Source organism: Aythya ferina, assembly GCF_964211825.1.
Source record: "Aythya ferina genome assembly, chromosome: 1".
NCBI lineage: Eukaryota > Metazoa > Chordata > Aves > Anseriformes > Anatidae > Aythya > Aythya ferina.
In genome coordinates, this window is record NC_140296.1 from 149,350,599 (window position 1) to 149,373,959 (window position 23,361).

The 23,361-nt window shown below is 36.1% G+C and overlaps 1 protein-coding gene across 2 annotated transcripts in view; it reads right to left on the reverse strand.

Annotated features, from left to right (window-relative positions):
- The window catches only part of SLC41A2 (solute carrier family 41 member 2), a 58,368-nt gene that overhangs the window by 8,629 nt on the left and 26,378 nt on the right, over positions 1–23,361 (reverse strand). For both annotated transcript variants that reach the window (XM_084505507.1, XM_084505508.1), the window contains exons 7-10: positions 18,223–18,370; positions 17,542–17,621; positions 5,492–5,623; positions 4,345–4,493 (exon numbers count right to left, since the gene is read on the reverse strand). In XM_084505507.1, the coding sequence (XP_084361633.1) occupies positions 4,345–4,493; positions 5,492–5,623; positions 17,542–17,621; positions 18,223–18,370 (509 nt within the window). The remainder of the gene's footprint in view (positions 1–4,344; positions 4,494–5,491; positions 5,624–17,541; positions 17,622–18,222; positions 18,371–23,361) is intronic.

Genomic DNA, 23,361 nt, shown 5'->3' on the forward strand with positions numbered 1-23,361 from the left:
CCAGTACTGATGGCTTGGCAGTTCCAGTGTTGCTCTCATTCTGCTTCAGGTTGACATGACAGAAGGTGAAACTTTGCTCAGTGCGTAGCTTTATAAACTTAAAAAATATTTGTGCCCTTGTTGGGGTAGAGGTGGGGAGCAGTTTGATTAATTAATGTGTTCTTTATTGGCCCAAAGCCAGACTGTATCTTCATGCAGAATACTGGTGTGTGTTTGTGTGACTTGTTTTTGTAAAATTTTCAAGAAAATTAAATTCCTCATAAATAGATGCCACTCATCAAATCCAAACCTCATTTACGATCAATATAGTGGTTTTCACTAGTGCATAATGGTTTGCTCAGCTACTGTATGCTGCATTATGTGAAGTATCCTATGTACTTACAGGTGCCTTTGTACATAGATGACGTTCCTCATAATATTTTTGATTTAGATATTTTCCTCTGATGCCAACATTCATAAACACAGATCAGACCCAAGTCTGAAAATTTTAATCTGAATGCAGATTAATAGAAATGTGTGCAGTTCTCCCTATCTTTATTAAAACATATTTGTGAAATCCTAGTCTCACTGAAGTGAAGGGGATTTCTGCCTTGGATTTCAGTAGAACTTATTTATTGTAAATGTATTTCAAGAACATTTCAACAGTTTGTATGTCTTTCAAGAACAGAACCAACTGTGCTGTTAAATTAGGAAAATGAAATAAAAGCAAAATAAAATAAAACACTTTCTGTGGTTTCTTATGTCTAGAAAACTTGAACTGTTTTGCTCATAGAGAATCGGAGAGGAGAAATTGAAGACCACAATACTGTTTACTCATATGACTTAAAATCACTTAATGTTTTTAGAACAAATGCATGTTCAGAGAAACTACATTTTGTTTTACTACATAGTGTATAATAACTAAATCATATTGTTAATTGCATGCCATTTTAATTTTTTATTTTCCATAAATATTTCAGTTATATAACATTCAGGAGACAGACTATCTAAGAACAGGTAGGAAGAGAGTGAAGAAGCTGGTAGGCATTAGTGGTGAAAAAAAAATAAATCAAGCAATGATAATATCAGAATTGAATGAAAATGAAATTAACTACCTGACAGGAATTTCAGTAATACTGTATAGAGCTTTCAATGCAAATAAATCATGTTTTATCACTTTGGGAAGTACACTGAAGTTTACAGGCAACCTGAAAAAGTCTTGTTAAAATGCCAAATAGAGGAATTCACATTTATGTTACAAATTTACTGTAGAGATAATGTACAATAGCATAAACCGAGAGCAACAGATAAATAAATATTAGTTGTGATTAGAGCTTTCGTGTAAAATCTTCCTTGATTTTTTCAGCTTACTCTAACATTCCAGTTCTAATCTTGTCATTTCCCTAACCCCTTCGTCTCCACTTTAAAGAAACACAGGGCTGGATAATCAAAAATATTACATAGATTTTTAAGATAATTAAAAATCTCTTTCAGTCCACTCTAAAATATATCATGAAATAATCATGTAATCTTACAAAAGTCACTTGATTTTTAAAGATATAATTTTCACATTGCTGTTGTTATTTTTTTTTTAATTTGGCAGATGTATTTTTAAATAGTGGAAAAATGTAGATAGGTAGTATATTGCCATAATAATTATTCAGCTGCTCATTTACCCCCTCCAGCTAAATATAGGAAATGACTTAGAAAGGGCAAAGTACTGGCATCAAACCTCCTCGAACACTGGACTAACCGTAATTAACTCTCACCTTTGGGAATCCCTATGCTCTATTAAATGATAATTTCAAACATGGAAGAGAAGGTATTAAAGCTTTCTTATATGAAGGATTGTAATTCTTGACATCTATTTTCAGATGCCTTCCATGCAAACTGAAAATAAATGCAAAGTCCAATACATTATAAAAAAAGAGCTAGAACGTACATCTTTCATTGCTCAAGAGACTGTCATTCAATTTGTTTTGTTGATAGTTGAAATGACAGTAATCAGCTATGTGGTTTTTCAGTTTTACAGCAGAGCTGAAAAGCTGTCATTGGAAGGACAAAAATATAAAAACTTCTGGAACAATGAGATCAGTAGATATTCGTTTGTAAAAACACAAAATAAATGACAGTTTCAAAACTGTTCTTTACTATATCCAGGTGCGTAGATGACTTCAGTGAAAAGGGGAATAGGTATGAGTACTAATATTGAAGTGTTTCCCTTGAGAAATGAAAAATGTACAATCTGCAGCTGGGAAGCTCATCAGAAGGACAGGTAAGTAAAATGCATTCAAGATTTATGGGTTAATGCAAGAATTTTTCTCTGTAAAATTAAAAGCTGCTGTAATTATTGCTATGTAATACCACGATAATCACTACTAGAAAAATGCCAGAATAATGAAAACGAGGAAAAGAATCTCATTAAATATTTTCAGAAGGTGTCAAAAACCATGGGGTTCCAAACTGTAAATCTGTCAAGATCCATGAGAATTTACAGTGTGTGTGCAATACTGTTACTTGGTTTCAAAATAAATACATCTCAAGCTGCCTGGTACAGCTAAAGACAGAAGGTGAAGAGGGAAAAAATCATCTACAAAAAGGAGAGGGGAAAAAAAAAAAAAAGCTCTCTGTCTGCTTTTCCAGGTGAAAAATCAAGAAAATCAGATGTGGCTTTATGGATTGTAATGGAGATTTATTCTGCAATGGAGACTGCAAAACTGAATGCTCTGATTTACAAAAATCAGCTCTGTGTGTGTATTTGTGCCAGCACCAGCCCTGAACTACTGTGTGATCTTAAAATCCTGCCCTAGAGCTTCAGACAATTTTTAGCTAACTTCTACATTTCTCACACCTTACCCTGTCCTTTGCTGCAGAAGAAGATTTGTAGCCCTGAACATATTATGATTGTAGTTCTGTGAACAGGAGAATCATATGGATTTCATATGGATTTATGCCTTGAGCTTGACTCCCATGTGAAATTGTTGAAATCTAATAATGGCTGAAACCACACACGCTTCATTCTTAGCTTCAGTAGAGACATTAACAGGGACTCTTTTTCCCCACCTGTTTTTATTAAGCTTATAGAGACTTCATATCACTGAGATACCTGAATCTTAGAAATACTTGACTGAAATGGGCCAAAGGATTCAAAAGTTATTAGAAAGGAGAAACAGATAGAATAGACAGAATGAATGAATAGCATAATTTCCTCAGGAAAACACAGTATAAAACAAGTCTTAAGACTGGAAACTAGGAATAGCATGAAAGAGGAAAATTAAAAGAAATGGCTTTGTAATTTTTACTACGACGTTCCCACTTGCAAAGGTTGGAACCTTTCCAATTATATTCTACCAAAAGAGTATAGAATTCACATATAAAATTAAAATAGTAGCAGTCTTCAAAACCTATCCTTATTGAAATAGCAGTGTGATAAACACAGACAATTCAGGACATTAAAATTACATATTTAAATTAAATACATAAATTAAAATTGATATTGTTTGCATTTTAAAAATAAGTTGGCTAATTTTAGAAACAATGCATATAATACATTTAACATACAGATAATTCAACTGTATTTTTATTGTATAACATGAAATTTCTATTTTTGTTTCGAAAGAACAACGAAGCACTACAGTTAATTCAGCCAAGTTTTAGCTAAAAATTGGCTGTGGATTTAGCAAAAATATTTCATTTTATGTTAGTGATTTTTCTTAGAGAAATCAGTTCACATTAAGACATTGGTATTTCAAAAGGCATTTTTCATGAAATGCCACTGCTGGGTGTGGACAGAGTAACTACGTAGGAATACACCAAATAATGAACACTGTTTGACAATTAATGCAATTACGGTGACCACTGATCACTGTTACACTAATTTAAACTTTAATAAATGTTAAAAATGTACCAAGCAATAACATTCTCATCTGCTACATTTTTGACTGTGTTAACTAAAACAGTACCATGAACCATTTTAAGAAACCACTGTGGGAGATTACTTTGAGAATTTTCTTGATGTATTCATTATTCATAAGTGTTACTTTTCCATCTCTCCATCTCCCCTCTAGTTGATTAAAATGATTGGGGTTTTAGATGCAATGGTGCCAAGAAGCATGTGAAAGAAAGTGCAAGATGGATGACTGTGAGATAATGTAGTCATGAATCTTCTGAAAATCACTCACAATACTGATACACCTTTGTAAGCAATATGCATGTGGAGATAATTAGTTACTTCATAACTGTGCTGAAAGTCTGTAATAACCATACCTTCTTTTACTTATTCATGAAATTTCAGAAATAAGATAACACATGATTTTCTTCAGGAAGTTAACTCTATGAGCATTTTCAAGTTGTACTTTTTCTTACCTGTAGCAGAGCTGCAAACAAATATACTGCTATAAAGATAGGAGTTAAGGAAGTGTGGCCGCTTTTCATTAAATGGATGGTGTACAAGAAAATTAGGTGTCCAGGAATCACCAAAAGAAGCAGAACTTGGGCTGATTTGTTATTTACTCCTATAGCAACAACAACAACAACAACAACAACAAAATTCAGTTAGTCTCTTTAATTACTACATCATATTTTTATTTTAATATAAAAAGACATTTTGAAATTTCACAGCATTGGCTATTGTGGAACAGCAGGAATTATTTTTCACACACAAAAAAATAAAAATAAAAAAAAAATCTTGAGATTTTCCACAGGGGTAAAAAAGTCATCCCTAATGCCTGCCAGTAAAGTTAAGCAAGGCCGTTCCAGGAGACTGTGCAAACTGCGTCCTGTCAATCAGTACATTTCCTACATCTGTTTTGGTTCTGTACTTATGTAATAGCATCAAGTTTTTTAGAGCTGCACTGACTTCACAGAGCCTTTGTAGGAAAGACACTATACTCAAGTCATCCTCAAAAGTATCTTATGTTTCTAAAAGGTAATCCTACATTTGCTATTTTCACATCTCAATGCCTCAATGCATTTCCTAAATATTAATGTGTAATACATTCTATTGTAACATCAAATTTCAGTACAGATACTACGTTGTTAGGAAGGGGGAAAGTACAGGGAAGAAATAAACTGTGAGGAAAGAATCTAGAAAGAAATGGCAAATGGGGAATGGAAAACAGGTACTAGGCTTAGCAATAATGTTAAAGTTTGGTCCAAACAGGATAGTAGATTGAACTCTGGAGTTAAATGACGAAGGTTAAGAGCAGGGAAACAAGGTATGTTAAAGGTTGAAATCCTTCTGAGTTGATATCATCAGTGCCCTACCTGATCAGTCCCTATGTCTGAGTCTTGCCAAAGTTATGCCTTTCTCCCCCTAACTCTCTATGCACCGGCTCCTGCAGGGAGTTGCTTGTGATTGTCACATGTAAACAGCTGCAGGCAAAGGAAACTGCCAGACCTCTGCTGCCTCTGAATTGCATACAAATTGTCTCTCACTGGGAGTACAGTCATATAGGGGGAAAAAGAGGAGACATGAGACAACATTTTTAACAACTAAGTGACTAATACATACCTGTACCAAAATAGGTTCTGCATGGATAATAGCAACCCTTGGCTTCTTCTGGCAGTTCTCCAGGAATGCTATGTAAATGGAGGTAGGTAGAAATTCTGCTAGCTTGAATAGCTACTAGGTTACCACCAATACCTGAAATACAAAAGGGAACAAGTGGTAAATTTTCAACTTTTTTTTTTTTTTTTTTTTTTAACCTAGTGAGCAATATTTTTACAAATTTCCCCTAAATACAGAAGTCAAAAAGAGAAACATTCTGCGAGTGTGTTTGTTATAGAAAGGCTACCACCAATCTCTAAGGTAGTCAAACTTGGGCTACAATTTGGCATATCACTGAATATTTAGATATTTGGTATATCCATGCTATATATTGGAAATTTCGGGGTGAGCTTTAATTTGTAATAAGTGCAGAAAATTCCTTCAAAATGTTCAACCTGATACTTTCTCATAGGTGAAGCTGCCTTTTAAGGCTCCTTGCTATTTGGAAATCCTTCCTGGAACAACAGAAGTAATACATATCTGTATCGCTGCTGAATTAGCTCCCTTGCTCAGTATAGCTGGTAAGTATAAATAACACAGAGCAAATGCAGTCACTACCACAAATATAAATGCAGATTTCTCACACATAGGGCTGGAAAGGACTTGAAGAAATAATCTATCCATTCCCTTTCCCCACAGAGCTGGATTGAACCATAATCCTTTGCCATTCACAATTCAGGTTGAAAGGACAACCATCTGAATAACTAATTTTTAAAAGAATGGCAGTGATGAAGATTCTACCTTCTCCATGACAGCTGTTGATATGCTTCACATTAAGAAAAAAATACTTCTGTGAAATAATTTTTATTTCAATGAATTGAAAAGTAAACCAACTTGTTATATCAGAATGGAGTAACTCTCAGAATGGAGTAACATATAACTCTCCTATTGCTGTTACACCTTAGAGTTGTCTACTTGCACATCAGACACATGCCCTTTTTTCCCAGATGCTTTACATAGCTCTGAGAAGATATAATTAGGTGGAAGCAATGTGGATATTTTCCCTACTTAGGTAGCAGAAAGACCTTGGTTACTGTAGTTGAACTAATTTGCTTATCTGATGTTCAGGGCTTTGGTCACAGAACAAGTGTCTGTCATCAGCAGAAGAAACTATTTGCCAAATCCCTTTGGGGACTGTGGACTGGTTAGGACAAATGTTTAAAACTGAGAACTATGAAAATGTTCTGCTGCACTGCAGCTTAAAGACAATTCTTGGCAGAACCTAACAAGGGGGTCCAACTTTTAAACAAAAGGCTTCAAATACATATCAGGAAATAAAGTATTAGAAAAAGTCATGGAATTGGCAGAAAAGACTGATTATCAAACCTACCTGCATCTTCAGGAGATAGAGGGACAAAATGTGAACTATCAAAATGTCGAGTCAGTCTTTGCAAAGAATATTAAAATAACAGAATAACAGTAGTTTTTTTTTTTTTATTTATTTTTTTTTTTTTTTTAACAAACTAGAGAAAGAGAAGTAAAATAAAGGATTTATATAAACTATAAGAGGGGCTGAAACAACATCAAAAACAATCCAGTAGGGTCCAAAGTCTATTTTCTGAATGTGAACAATAATGTTGATACTTCTGACTAATGAGAATAAGGTAAGAAAAGAGAGACAGAAGTAAAATGAAGGATCAATGCACTACATTTGGATGGAGATCAGAAAATTTCTGTGACTGAATTACAAAAAAGCTGTTATGTAAAACTGCATTTTAATAAAGCTACAAAGCTGGGGATGGTGCCATACGACTAGAAAATATGAAACAGTTTCTGCTTTAAAAAAAAGAGGATAAAAGCAATCTGGATAATTACAAGCAGGCTAGAAACTGCAATAACTGATCTATTCAAAACAATATTAAAAGATAAAATTAGTTAACTCTTCTCTCACTATCCTATCTTTTATAGCATTAAAAGAAATGAAAGATAAAAGTAAATAGGGCTAAATTTCCAGGCATGTTTTGAGGTTTGTGGCAATGCAACCATAAACCACTTTGGCACAAAAAAGCAAGATTTCACATACTTCCTAGGATGTGTGCAATTTCCTCTTGTGGCTGATAATTATCTGCTGCAACAAATTCAGACAAACAGAAGTATGAGAGATGATCTGGACGTCTTTCCCTCATTAACAACAAGGGAAACCAAGAGAAAAGAATTAAGGAAAATGGAAATTTTCCCTTTTGAAATGGCAATGAAACTGGCTAGACAACAGAGACATAGATTTGATGCAGGTGCGCTGAAATTTACAAAGCTTCTAGAGCCCATACATCCTGCTGAGTCTCAACCAGCTAACGGCGTATGGTGATGGGTAGCAGCAGTCATCCTGTCCCTTAGTTCTGTGCACTCATGTGCCAATTCTTCCTACTAACTATTTTTGAACCTCTGGGCCAATTTCAACCATGTCTGGCACAAGGATTACTTAGTACTAAGGGGTTAATATTAACTAACTCCAAGTATGGTGGCTGACAAAAAGGAAACAATGGCTAATCCTAGGTAAATAAAGATTCAAACCCACACCTCAGTGAGCCAAAGGCAGTAACAAAAGCTGTATAGTTCTCAGCATAAGCATGCCTGGTGCCCAGTCAGCACATGGCTTGGAGCTAGGCGTGATGCCTCTTACTCAGCCCACGGTTAAGTGACAATGAAGAAGAAAGACGGTGGCCAAAGCAGAGGGAGAATGGAGAGAATATTGTAAGCAGCGGGTATTGCAGGGACACTAGGAAACAAAACACTGTGGGTTGAATGGTGCTCTAAAAACAAAAACAAAACAAAACAACAACAACAAAAAAACAAACAGGATATAAATCAGTACAGAATCAAATTCCATTATTTTGCTGGTCTTAGAACAACTTGAGTAAGGCTGTGCTTGCATTAAATGAATCACTATGTACAGAGACATTCAGTTTGTTTTCCTCTAACAGCAGTTACTGTGCTTGTGGAGTTAACTCAGCAATATCAGATTTATCAGATCCCCACAAGAAGCAGAACACAGATAAAACTGTGTAGGTTGACTAGATGTCAATACACAAAATTGATCATTTCTGAGCATCTTCTGAATGCATAAAATGGTCATGTGCTCAGTAGCTGCTCATATGATGAAAATCGCTGCAGACATATATATGGACTGTTTCCATGATTTTAAGTGAGAAAATATGTTTCCTGAAATTGTATTGTAGTCATTGTAGCACATACTTCATAGCAAAGACTAACTGTTCATTCTCATGAGTACTAGATCACAGAGGAAAACAATGGCTTTCAAAAGTAAAATCCTGCACCTGTTACCGCGTTCCTCTCAGGACAGCAGATGTGTTTAGCTTCAATGTGAGTGCTACTTTGTCAAGAATAAGAACAGACATTGCTAAGGTGTGAAGAACATCATGCTGACTTACAACATTAAAAGAAAATTGAAAATCTCATCATTTTACTGAGTCAGTCAAGGGATAAGCAAGAATTAATACCACTTCTGATTTTTTATTTTTTTATTTTATCACGGTTCTTTTGTTTTGTAAAACAAGCAAGCAAAACCATATTTAACATAGAGCCAAAAACACATCATGTATTTGTGAGTATGCCTACAGGCATAATTCTACTAAGCATTATTTGGGAAAGGATTTTTTTCTAGTAAGACCATGCTAGTCTGAAAACCACATGAAAAGTACTTTGTATCAATGCATCTTAAAGAATATTTCAAAGGAGACCTGTGTCTCATTACTCTTATTAACATTTTACAGATTTAAAAAACAAACAAACATAGAAGTTAAAGGAAGCAGGATGGGTGTTGCTGATGCAGACTCATCTCAGATCACCTAATGCTCTGGTAGTACACCAGGCTGGTGTACTACCAGAGCATTTTTTTGTTTGTTTGTTTGTTTTTGTTTTTGTTTTGTTTTGTTTTTGGTTGGTTGGTTGGTTTTGCTGTTGTTGTTTTGCACATATCTTATACTGCACACTTTGGGTACCATTTCCAAGGGAAAACTGGAGGAATATCTGACATACCAGAGGGTTGTGCTGCCGTTCAGAGGGACCTGGAGAGTCTGGAGAGCTGGGCTGAAAGAAAGATCAATGAAGGGAAAAGCAAAGTCCTGCATCTGGGGAAGAACAAGCCTGTGGACCTATGCAGGCTGGGAGTTGACTACCTGGAAAGCAGCTCTGCAGAGAAGGCCACCAGGGGTCCTGGACAAGACGTTGGCCATGACCCAGCAACGTACTTTCATGGCAAAGGCAGCCAACAGTATCCTCAGCTGCATTAGGAAGAGCATCAACAGCAGGTGGAGGGAAATGAGGTTTCCTCTGTACTCAGCACTGGTGAGGTCACATCTAAGTAGTGAGCCCAATTCTGAACTCTCCAGTATAGGATATGGACCTACTGGAGCAAGTTTAGCACAGGATCACAGGAACTGGAGCATCTTTCGTATGAGGAAAGGCTGAGAGAGCTGGGACTGCTCAGCCTGTAGAACAGAGAAGGCTCAGGGGGATCTTATTGATGTGTTTAAATACCTGAGGGGAGGGATGAAGACAAGGGAGCCAGGCCCTTCTCAGTAGTGCCTGCTGACAGGGCAAGAGGCAATGACAAAAAAAATGGAACACAAGACATTCCACCTGAACACACAAAAAATCAAATATTTACAACAAGGGTGATCAAACATTGGAGCAGGTTTCCCAGAGAGGTTGTGGAGTCTCCATCTGTGGATTTGTTCAAAATCCAACTGGACACAATCCTGGACAATGTGCTCTAGAGGACAATGCTTGAGCAAGGGGCTTGGACTAGATCTCAAAATGTCCCTTCCAACCTAACTGGTTCAGTGATTTTATAACAAAAGTAAATAAAGCCAGCTCTTCCTCTCAACATTATTTCAGCTATGGTTCCAATGAACAGAAGAAACCCTGCTTACTTACTGCTTTTGAAGAACAGAAGCTTCCATCTAACCTTAGAAAAGGAATCTAACTTTGAATCTTGAGCACACAGGTGTACTCGTTTCCCTGTACTCTTCCAAAGTAGCTCACCATCCTGCACACACTACTGGGAACCCCTTGCTCTAGGTTTAGTTTCTCTGCAGGCAGCCAGACACCCAGAATCAAGATGCTCCAAAGCCCAAGTTCATGGTAGATACAGCCCTCTACATCTTACAGAAACCTATCTGTAAATGCTCCATAGGTAAATTGGTATAAGTTATGTTGCAGTAAAATAATATGTTTACTAGTCTTCCTCTCAGACTTCTAATTCTTCTAATTCAATGTCATGATGCATTGCCTGACTAAATATCACTTTGATACTTTAATTTATCCTTAGCATACCATGAATGATTCACAGTCTTATTTAATATCCACTTTTCAAAATCTGGACTGAATACTGACTTACTAGTTTCTCTTCTGCTTTTCATTGGTGCTTGTCACTATAAATCTGAGTGCTTTGCAGACATGAATGCATTTAATTTTAAAATATACCTCTGAAGTGATATTTTTATACTGTCTGCAAAGAGCATTTTGCAGTTTTTGGTAATGAATGTGAAATATTTAAGTCATTTTGTTTTGAATAAGTATTTAAACCAGACTTTTCATTGATTTCATTTGCACCAATGAATGTTTTCATTTGTATGAATCAATGTTTAATATTTTTGCAGGTCAGATTCAGAATCTACAATCAGATATTCCAGAAAATAAGAATAATTATGTTACTACTAATTGGTAAAAAAATTGTTTTAAGGTACTTATTTAACACTGGGGAGATCTGCATGGTAAGCAAGAGGAATTTTGCAAAGCAGTATTCAACTACCTTATATAGAAAGTTACATCCTCTCCTGTAGCTTTCCATCTCATTCTTTTTTTTTTTTTTCCTTCCCTTAAGTATATATAAATGAAGATGTGTTCCTGCAGAAGACTACCTTCCTGAAAGCACTGAGAGCACAAGATAACAAGATAAAGCCTCAGCTTTAAAAACCAACACCATAACCATTCACAAGACTATTAAGAACAGTTGCATGATGGGGTACACAAATAACTTTGTAAGAATGGCAAACTGTATGCACATCAATTCACTGAGATTGAAGGTCTTTATAAATTCACTTCTATGGAGAGAGATTATCAGTCACAGAATACTGTGCTGTTCCCAAGCTTCTACACTACAGCTTGTACAATAGGACAAAAATCTATTAATACCTATATAAGGGTAGAATTAGGCCAACAAAATTCCCAAAGAAGAATATTCTTACCTTTGCACCCTCCTAACTACTATGTACAGCAATACAGTCAGTTGTGCCAATTAAGTTTTTGTTTTGTTTTGTTTTTGTTTTGTTTTGTTTTTGATTTTTTTAAGACAACATTACATATGCAACCCATTGCATTTTAAAATTGAGTGGTTTAGGTGTGATTTGGCTCATAAATAATTTTTATCCTATGCCTAATTGACAAGTATTCCTTGACTGTCAAAAAAATGAAAATATTCTGGATATACTTGTGATGTGAAAACTAATGATTACTGAAATCTTGTAAAAAAATAAAATACTTGAAAGAACTCACAGCTGAAAGAACAGCACAGACTATGCAGATTTACATGTACAACTAATAACTAAAAAGTAGTAGAACTATAACCCAATAATGAGTCAGAATTAAATATTCAGAATGAAAATCCTCCTCCATTTTCATTCCAAAATAAAGACTGAATTATAAATCTTATGTATAGGTGCTTTCTAATTCTATTATATTCTGTGCAATTCAGGATGCAGAAAAATTAATTTCCTACCCAGACATATTGCTCCAGTACCATAGAAGTAAACGAATGTCTTCCCTTTTAACTTACAGAGGAAAATTTCAGAAACTCAGCCATCTGAGACAATGATTGACTTCTAATCAAAGCACTTCTCTGTTGCATGAAAGCTGAGAGTACAACTATCCTATAGCAGATTAAAATACATAAAATTATTAAAAACACGTTTTATTTTTTGAGGGGGAATGATTTCTGGTATTTTCTTTCCATATTCTCTAAAGGAAACAATTTACAGCAAGACATGTCTGAAAAGCCTGAAAGTCTGTCCTTCAGTTTATCCTATTAATAGATTAAAAAAAAAAAAGAAAAAAAGATATGGTTTGGGGAATATATTACATAAGCTTAACTTTCATCTCCCAGACAACAGACACTCATTAAGTTTTGTGTTAAATTTTCTCATACAGGTTCTTCATATTCCTTGATCTATGTTTATTTCCTCCACATACCAAGGACTATGTGCAGCCAAAGAGTAGGGAATATTACAACAGATTTATGTTACCCATAACGACTCTTGTTTCAAATGATCTGTAAATGCAAGTTTTTCTATATGAAGCCTTCAAACCATTTCTGGTTTTCAGTTGTTTTCAGAATTAATTTGCAGAACCTCCGTTCTACAAAATGCATAAAAACGGGGTGAAATCTAATCACATGTTATTTACTATGCAGTAACTCTTGAAATAAAAATACTTACAAGACATCTCACAATATTTTTTAAGCATGCAAGGAAAATGGAAAGTGGCTCTGTCTAGTAATCTCAGTTAATTTCAGCTGATTATTCTGAAGCATATAATTGTATAAAGCATTATCTTTTTTTTTTTCTGCACAAAAGGAACTCAGTTACTTGCAAATTGCAGTTCCTGAGCCAAATTCAACAAACTGTGATGCTGTAAGTGGATTTGCAATTTTTATCCAGCTCTTCCATTAGAAAACATAACAATCGACTTTGAGTATCTAGGCTGAAGCACAGCCATGCTGGGATTTTAGCTAGTTTCTTCAGAACTTCAGTATATCAAACACAAACATCTAAATTTCAACTAGATTTAAAGTACCACAATGGCTAAAACCAGGAAATGATTTATGTACTTTTAGAAAGCACAGTTACAATTTAACCCAACCAACCATAGAATTAAAAATAATTCTTCATCTCAAGAAATGTGTTTAACAGGGGAAAATTGGAAAACTGGTTGTAAAACACTGCTGGCCACCAGCAGTAAAGTTGACTATAAATGCCTGCCTGCTTCAGAACTATTTTAATATTCTTGGCAAAAAAATTTGTAGTTATTGTTAATAGGGGCAGGAATCTTTGAGGTTGTTCAAATTCCAGACCAATATTTCTTAAACCAAAAGATGTATGGCTCCAAACTGTAACGTATATATGATGAAAGTGACTTGTCCCACGTCTAAGAATATGAAAACCACTTAGACAGGACCAGATTGAATGCTACGTATGGGCACACAAAGGAAGCCTAACACCTGATGACTTTGCAGTGTATAATGTTCAGGATTTCATGATATACAACAATTGGCACTGAAAAAAATCAGCAACAATTTGAAATCTTGGACAAACACACACTGTCCTGAGATTTTGGCTGGACATAATCCCAAAAGGTTACAACATTTATTTTAGGTTTCCTTGTTTCACAGGAACAACAAACTTCAAAGTAGGAGAAAGGAAAAGGCATCTGAAAACCATTGTGAGTGGGAAAACCTGCAGCTACTTTCACTGCTTATGTTTACAATAATTCCAAGGACTGGGAGAGAAAGCTTTCTGCAACAGTCATATTTAAAAAGCTTTCTGTTAAGTGGCCTAGCACACCTTTGGTTAGTAAATGAGTGTCAACAGATGTATTTTTTTAACTGAAAGATTTCCTAAACTCCAGTTTTCTACACTATACTGACCAGCAAAATCAAAAGGAGCCAATAGAATTATGAAAACCAGGAAAGCCTAATCTAACTGCAACTGAAAAAATCACTTACCTACAATTTCCTTTTTCAGGATGTGTACCATAAAGCAGGCACGCTGCATCCTCTACACAGAATGTATTTTCTTCTATATTTTCCAATAGAAATGCCTCTATATTTCAAATTCTGAGGTCTGAGGAGTTTAGCACACACATATGACACACTTACTCCCCTCTGCTCATTTGTGGATGAGGGAAAACCAGAATTCATTGGTGCTTACGTTGTTGTCCAGTGGCACTGCAAAAGCAGCATTGCTATTGCTGATCATGGGTTGCAGGCCTTGCACTAGCTTTCCCTTACGCTAGCAGCACAAGGCTCTAGTCTTGGCCTATTATTGTGCTTGTTGTCAGCTTGTTAAGAGTTCCAAAATTAAGCTTGGTGTGAAGCTACTCTCATTACAACATGGAGTTTAAGACTGGGATAGTAGCTGAAATATACAGACAGGATACTATAAACAACTCGATGATGGTCCATTACTAGTCACTAAAAAATTTAAACTTTGTGAGCTGGGAAAAGATTGCTTTACGCATAACAAGAAAAGAAGCAGCTAAGTATGAAAAATCCAAATAAGCAATGGGGTAAGGTACCTGGTGTAGCATGGAAAAAAACGTTCTCTGGCATTGCACAGTAGTTTGGGGGGCAGATGCCAAAGGCTGAGAACAGCCTAGTAATATAAAACTTCTTAAAATGAAGGCAGCTTTTATAGCTGGGGTGGTTCAATTATCACAGCAATCATCATCAGAGAACCACAGTGGGACTGTCACAGCTACAAGCCGACTTTTAGCCCCAGCTTTTCCTCTCTCAGCCTACCTAATTCTTCAGGGATCTTTTGACCCACCAGCTAATCATCCATAGCTATGTATAGCATTTGGCTAGTTCTTTTTCTCTAAAGATAGATCAAAAGAATGTATGCACATTGCCTTAATTCTGTTCATAAACTTATGAAAGAAAATTAGAAACAAAGTAGTACATTTAACTTTTTCTCTAGAGGCATGTTTATAGTAAGCTGTCATTCCTAGCAATTAAAATGATTTACTTAAGTCCAATCATTAACTACAAATTTTTAAAAAAGGTAAAATGTAAACACGGACGCAATTCAGCTTTTACAGCCAATTTCTGTGAAAGAAACCAACCTTGAACAGGATGCACAGTTCCACTTACAAGGGCAGTTCATAACTACTACAGGGTAGAAGACCATCATCACTGCAACATCTGGTAAGAGCATGGGGTCTTGAGAAAGGCCTGTATCCATCAGACCTGTATCCATCAGACCTGTATCCAGTGTAGGTGGCAAGACTAGAACACGAGAGTCTATAGAGGAAATCCAGACCTATTCTACTACTGTACTGAAGCAGAGAGAGATGCCTACTGTAGAACAGTATAAAGCAATCATCAGACAGTTATTTGCTTTTGTAATCAAGGGATGTCGTCTAGGAAAGCAGTACCACTGGTAAGAGCTTTGGGTGCACCTGCCCCATAAGAAAACACAATCCTCTTCTCTTAGGAAGCAATCTACCACGGAGGACTATTACAAGAAAGCTTTCAGATGTAAAGCAGGAAAGGTCAAAGATCAACATGGTTGCCCTGCTCTTTAGGTATCTGGAAATCGAAATGGAAACGCACAAAAAGTAGATGCAAGTACTTGCAATTTTGAATGAATATAAAAGAAAGGCTCAGGCAAGGAAGCATAAAGGCTGAAAAGTAAAAATGAATTTATAGTCAGCAAGGAACAAAAGTGGCAACACTGAAATGCCTTATATTTAAAGGAAATAAAAAAGAAATACAGGAGTTTAATGGGAAAGAAGAATAAGCAGCATGCTGTGTGGAAGACTGAAACCCTCAGTTCCTTTTTTATCCTGACTTTGTAAAAAATGGTGATGCCTGATCATAAACTTGTACATTTAAGTCTGTACGGCCTGAGGATAAATTAAAAGTAGAGCATCCTTAGAGAGCTAGATGAACAGTCCATGAGTTATCAGTGATCATTTTTGCAAACCGATTATCTTGGAGGTTAGTAAATACCAGAGGGCTGTAATAGGGAAATGTATCTTTAAAAAGGACAAAAAAGAATGATTTGGGGAATCTGAATGTTTGTAAAATTTATATTCCTGACAAGTATTAGAACAAATTATTAAATAGACAATTTGTAAGCATCTAGAAGATATGAGAGCAGTAAAACAAAAGCTAACATGAATTTACCAAGAACATCCCTCTGTCAAAGTCACACAATTATCTCCTGTAACAGAACAGCTTGCCTAATGGGCACAGCTGTAGATATACCAACTTTTAACTGTTGCAAATTGTTTTGATGCTATCCCATGCCGTATTTCCAGTAGCAATCTTTGGAAGTTAATTAGATCAGGGGCAAAATGTTTCAAAACCCAGCACCAATAATAACATTATTATTATCAAAGCAGATGAGCAAACCAAGTGGTTTTAACTTATTTAATTGATAGCTTAGAAAACAAATAGAATATACCCCAATGGCATTTGCAAAGGCCAAGTTAAGATAAGCCAAAGCGCTTGATAAGCACAAATCAGAAGTCAGAATCATCTTGATAGTTAGAGAAATTGATCAAAAATCAATGCATAAAAGTGCAAAATAATGTACAGAATCAAAAGTAGAAATACAAAAGGGGAAAAGAGCAGCTAATGAGCATTATTGTGGGAACAGATCCAGTGATTATAATTATTGCAAGCTAAACATGTATCAGTCACATGATACTGTAGCAAAAAAAGAAGCTAAAAATTTGCATTTTGTAAATGACTACATCAGACTAATAAGATATTATCTGTTCATGTAAGATTTGCCTTGTTATTTTTCTTAGATGACAAAACTATTTATGGGTGAAATTGTCATGAATAGATTCTTGTGCATCTGGAAAGCGCATAACAAACATGGGAACCAATATACATCTTTCTTAAGAAATCAATTTGCCTGTAGCACCCCTGTTGGCTCTTAAACCTAAACGCAAGTAAATATTGAATTGCTATTTTGAAAATTTGCCCTTGGCCATTCAAAAGAAAATCATTTGAAATAAATTATCATCTAAATTTTCCTCAGCCATAACAATTTCAATATATTTGATCACATAATTTTTGAATATACCTCTTCACTTTCACAGTTTCTTAAGGCATACTTCAGGCTCGTACTTCTCACTTTCTCCAACATGCTTTAATGATTGCAATAAATAGGACTAAAAAACTCTCCTTAGGTGTTAATGGGCTTTTATCAAACCAAAGCATATCAATCAATAAACAGCATCATATAATCCTGTCTTAGTCTTACCATTAATTACTGGGGTATAAACAACAATTCCAACCAAGTTTGGATCAGATACAGTAGTGTCCAGAATAAGGCCACCAATACTGAAAAACAAAGTACAATATTTAGAATACGGCAAACAGGTACATTAATACATTAATTAGTATTTCAAAACTTTTTTTTTTTTTTTTTTTTTTTTTGAATTTTAGTCTTGTATTATCTTCAAGCCATGATTTTCTGCTCAGTTCATCTTTTTTTCCCCGTTACTTTGTCCTCTGCTACAGACTAACATTGCTACAGTTGCAGATTTAGATATTAAAATTGACTTCTTGTATAACAAAGACCATAGAATTTCAGACAATCACTTGACTTTTAAGATTCATAGCTTTCATTTGATTAATTCACCTCTTAGATCAGTGTGCAGTTTTGATAGGAAGCTGCAGGAGATGAATACTTCACTGTTTCTTTTATTTGATACAGTACATCTCTGTTCAGTCATTTCCACAGGCTACTGCTGGCTTCCCCACTCATTCCCATCTACGATTTAACTACGTAACTTCATAATTTTTGGAAGGTTAAAGTTTATTCCCACTCCACATTCTAGGGGCTCCTTGAAAGTTTCTTTCAAGCACAGTCAGGTGTTATATAAGATATACAGAGACACAGATGAGAGACATCAAGACAAACAAAGACAAATAGACTTACCTGCTTATAACCATGGCAGTTATAACAGGCTCCCATCCTGAATGGAGAACAGTTCTGGTAGCTGGGTGTTTGGCAGCTATGACAATCCCCATAGGAGTCAGAGCCAAAAAAAAGGCACCAACTAGAGGAGATACGTAGTAATATGTCTCTAAAAAAAAACAACCACAGAAAAACAAAATAACTGTTTTGCTTTCCAGACATTCATAAAAGTTATTCCTAACGTAAAAGTCTAAAATAAATTATATTCTACATCATTCAATTGAGGAATTTTCATAGTCTTTAGCACTACTGTACCTAACTTTTCAACTACTGCATCAAACAATATGGTGTAACATCTGCCACCTGTGATTACCTTCTCCCATCCCATCAAAGACAGAACTATCTGTGTAAAGTAGAAAGTTTTTAAAAACGTTTTTATATGATGCTTGATGATAAAAATACAATAGAGATGTGCAATATAAAACATTGTTATGTCTGCTAAAAAAAAAAAAGAAACAACATATTGAAAATGCATTTTGTTTATATATAAATTTGTAGCATATGTAAACCTCCCTCTTTCCAAAGCACAGATAATATGCTAATCTTCCCAGAAACAGTATATCTAAAATGATGCAGGCACAATATGTAATACTGAAACATTTAGATCAGTAGTTCAGTTGCTTTATAACCTGTCTGAAAGTCTGGAAATTCACAGCCACAATTCTGCTGCCTGCACCTATCCATCAGACTGGCATCATATTTCATAGGAACACAATTGCAAATATCAGTAAGGGAGTACCATCATAAAACAAAACTAATAATGCAAAGGGCTGCCTCCAGAAAGAATAATATTTTTCAGATTAGCTCAGTCAGAGAGTCCCATCCACTCGGAAGCTATCCCAGTGATCCAATTCAACTGTGGCAAATATACGTATAACTTACACAAACACCTCACATTTACATACATTTAATTTTATGAGCAGTGTGGCAGTGTATTTAATATTAAACACTTTTTGTTTAAACTTTCAGAACTTGGACAACTCAATGCAAAATATATTTCAAATAAACAGGTTGAAGTAGTTCACATAGAACGCATAAACATTTGAACAAAGAATATCCAGTATATATAAAAATATCCTACCCAAGCATTATGGCTTATTACAAAGTCTGCAAGTTCCAGCAATTACTACTTTGATGTTATCTTGGTGAAGGGATGGAGAACAGCTAAAATTACTCCTGAAGGAATTGCTGTAGTGTTCTTAGAAGTTACTATCCTTCTGCATTGACTGGTAACAGCCTCTGCAGCAGAGCCAGCAGAAAAGAGACTAAGATTCCTATCACTTTGTAAGCTAAAAGTAGAAAGCTATCAGAATGAGAATGAGACAAAACCCAAAAGAGAAGTAATTTTTCCTTTCCTTTTCTAACTACTCTATAGTATATTATCTCCTTCCTTTGTGGTGCCTTTTTTTTTTTTTTTTTTTGGTCATTATTCCTCCTTCTATGAACTAAGAGGTGTTTAATGTGAAAAGATCTGACTCAAAAGAGTACACATAATACATTACTCCTTTATTTGATAATTACAGTTTTTTAAAATCAAGCTTATAAGAGAAAAATGTATTGATGTAAAGTTCTTGTCATACGGACCACTATTTACTGCCCAAGTAAATGCATTCGTCCCTCCACCTGCAAAGAAGAAAGATCTCTGTGCATACTGCAGTGGGTCCTGTAGAATGGATTTCCTGTGGAAATCTGTTTATGAAAAACTTTGAGACTTCCTTCTCTTCCTCTTTTTTTTTTTTTTTTTTCTTTTTTCTTTTTTCTTTTTAAGATGTTAATCACGTTATGTTCCTGCTACTTGGTCTCACTCCCTCTATGTCTGTTCTGTCTGAGAACTGGCTGAATGGCAGGTCTCAGAGGGTTGAGATCAGTGGCAGGGGCAGTAGCTAGCAGTGTCCCCTGCGGTCAATACTGGGTGCAGTACTGTTTAACTTACTCATCAGTGACTTGGATGAAGGGATAGAGTGCCTTCTCAGCAAGTGTGTTGATAATACAAAACTGGGAGGAGTGGCTGATACACCAGAGTGCTGCAGTGCCACTCAGAAGGATCTCAACAGGCTGGAGAAATGGGCAAAGAGGAAACTCTTGGAATTCAACAAAGGCAAGTGCAGGGTCCTGCACCCGGGGATGAATAACCCCGTGCACCAGTACAGCCCGGGAGCTGATCTGCTGGAAAGGAGCTCTGAGGAGAAGGGCTTGGGGGGTCCCAGTGGACGACAAGTTGACCATGACCATTGTTCTCTTGAAAAATGTTCTCTTGTGGTCAGTGGTATCCTGGGCTGCAGCAGGAAGAGCATTGCCAGCAGGTCAAGGGAGGTGATCCTTGCCATCTGGACACAAACTTGGGTTTGTGTTTTAGGACCCTGCTTGAGCAGGGACGTTGGACTAGATAATCTCTGGGGTCCCTTCCAACCTCAACCATTCTGTGATTCTGTGATTATGACATTTTTACCAACTCAAGAAAGGAAATTAAAGTTCAAAAGGGTATGGAATTTTACAACAATTTCTTTTTTAATCCCAATAACAACTTAAATAACTTGTTAGAACATGTTGAGGAGAAAAGAGAAGATTTAACTATCAGCAGCAGTCTCCAAGCATGGAAAAGTTGTCCAAAAATATAGTCCAGGAATTACAAAGAACACTAAGAATAAGCATTCTTCTACTCAAAGTAAAATACATTGTATAATTCCTTTCTTCTGGGAAAAAAAAAAAAAAAGTAAGTACAAAGATATAACAGAAACCAGTCCAGCAAATGAGCAATAAATACTAACCAAGAGATATTTAATAAGCAGCTTATAAATAAATAAGTGAAATATGAAATATATGTATGCATATATCATCCTGCCACATAAATGTTTTCTAAGATGTTTTAAAAAATGAAAAAAGAAAAAAAAAAAAAAAAAGAAGAGAAGACAGTCTTGCTAGTGTATAATGATTCATGAACTATAACCAAAATAAATACAATTTATATGTGCAGTGCAACAGGACTGTACTATTTCAGAACTCAGCAAGCAGCCAGAAGCAAGGGCAGCTTTACAAGTCTTAGAAAACACAATTAACCCATGGATGATTTTCAGTCCTTTCACTAGTTGAAGTCAACGTATTTTAAGTTAGTGAACAGTAGCTACTGGGAGGAAAAAAAAAAAAAAAAAAAAAAAAAAAGTGTATCTATATAATATAACACAAGCTGTCATTTTTACAGCAAACAAAGCAAAAGTTAGATGAATCTGCAAGAAAGTGAATTGATGTTTTATAGCAGGAAAAGAAAAAAAGTGTGTAGTGATATAGAAGACAATATGAAAGAAAAGCAACTGGTGTTTTTTTTGCATACTAAGGCATGACTCAACAATACTCAGCAATGGCTTAAGTTTGTTCCTCTGAGTCAACAACAAGTAAGAGGAGATATTTTTTTGGCCTTAATTTTCAATGTTTTAACCTAAAATAACTTTTATACCTGAGGCTTTTAAATGGAGTTGGACATAAACCAGATTATAAAAGCTACCCATTGCTACAAGACTGTGTCACAGCTTTTCCTGAAAAGAACAAAAGTCAGAAGTGGTTCTCAGGAGTGGGTGATCTTCAAGGGCAAGATGAGGCCAGAGCTTAGATTATTCAAAAAGTTGCTAGTACTTTATTGGAATTCCCTGTTTAATTAAAAAAAAAAAAAAAAAAAAAAAAAAAAAAAAAAGAGAGAGAGAGAGAGAGAGAAAAAAAGAGAGCTAGAGGGAATGACAAACAAATAAATAGGGCATCAGTCATCCCCATGCTGCTAAACAAGGAGGAAATCAGGTATGCTTACTAATAAATTTACAAGTTTTAGCCTACACAACTGAAATTCACCCTACCCAGGTTTGAAGGCAAAGACAATGTAAAATTTAAGCTTAAGGCAGCTGTTCCCTAATAGAACTTTATATTCGACTTCCCATCTATTAAGTTTAATTAAAACCAGAACTGTAGAAGCCATTAATAGTTTCGAAACATATCACAGAAACTGTCACAAGTGAGCTATGATAGGTTCCAGTGCCCTGCAGACCCCGTGGAACGGCTCAGCTCCCGTCTGATTCTCGGAAAGGACTTTCTTTTAGCTAGGGGAGACTCTGCTGGCAGAACAACTTACTTGAATCTTAAAAGACTCTAACCTCAAGATGCATCTTTTGAGGAAGGTTGGGCCATCATCCTATTCATATTGATCCACAGAAAAAAGAAAATTTATTCTACGATAACTGGAGAAGGGACAAAGGGAATAAATGACTCCCCTTTTGGGACTCATTTCATGCCACTTTAGAAAGCTTTGTGCAGTTTAGCTTACATAGCAGGAGGAAACTTGGTCAGCCCGTCCTGGTGGCTCTGCTATAGAGTTTGTAACATCCAGCACAGCAAAATCAGCTCCTAAAAACACTCAGTATCTCTTCAGTGAACTCCTGACTGTGACCTTACATCAAAAAGGAAGGAGGGAAGAGACAAGACCTTGCTGATCTTCAGTTATTTTAAACCCTCATCCCTGTGGTAAAAACACTGACAGCAATCACACAAGCAATTGGGGAACTCCGATGCTTAACATTTTGCTGCTTATGCAGGGTGTATACTGTGGTGCACTGTTTGGTGCGGTGCCTCTGAAAACACAGCCTCTAGGTGTGAACGGGAAATGCTCTATTTCAGAGGCAAAATTAGGAACCCGACAGTAACGATGGGGGATCCCGCCGTCTGGCTTCTCAAACTAGATCCGAGGATGCTTGAGAGCCACCAGCATATATTTAATCCCCGCTCCGTGAGGAGAAGAGGGCAGCTTGAAGCCCTCACAGCGTTACAGGGGGCGAGCAGAGGGGTTTTTCTGTCAGGGCTCCCCGCTGCCGTCGGCGGGCCTGGGGAGCCCTCTAGCGCCCGGCGGGCCGCCGCACTGACAGGGAGCCGGGGAAAAAGGGTTTTCCTCTAAAAGAAACTCCTCGTCCCCCTTCACTGGTCAATGAGGTGTTTAACAGAGCACTGCAAGGCGTCGTGATATTATGCGGTGTATTTAAATGGCTCTAAGTGCAACGCGCAAAAACGTGGAAGATTTTCTTCCATTTTTTATTTTTTTTTAATGCACGCTGAAGGTCTGGCTAT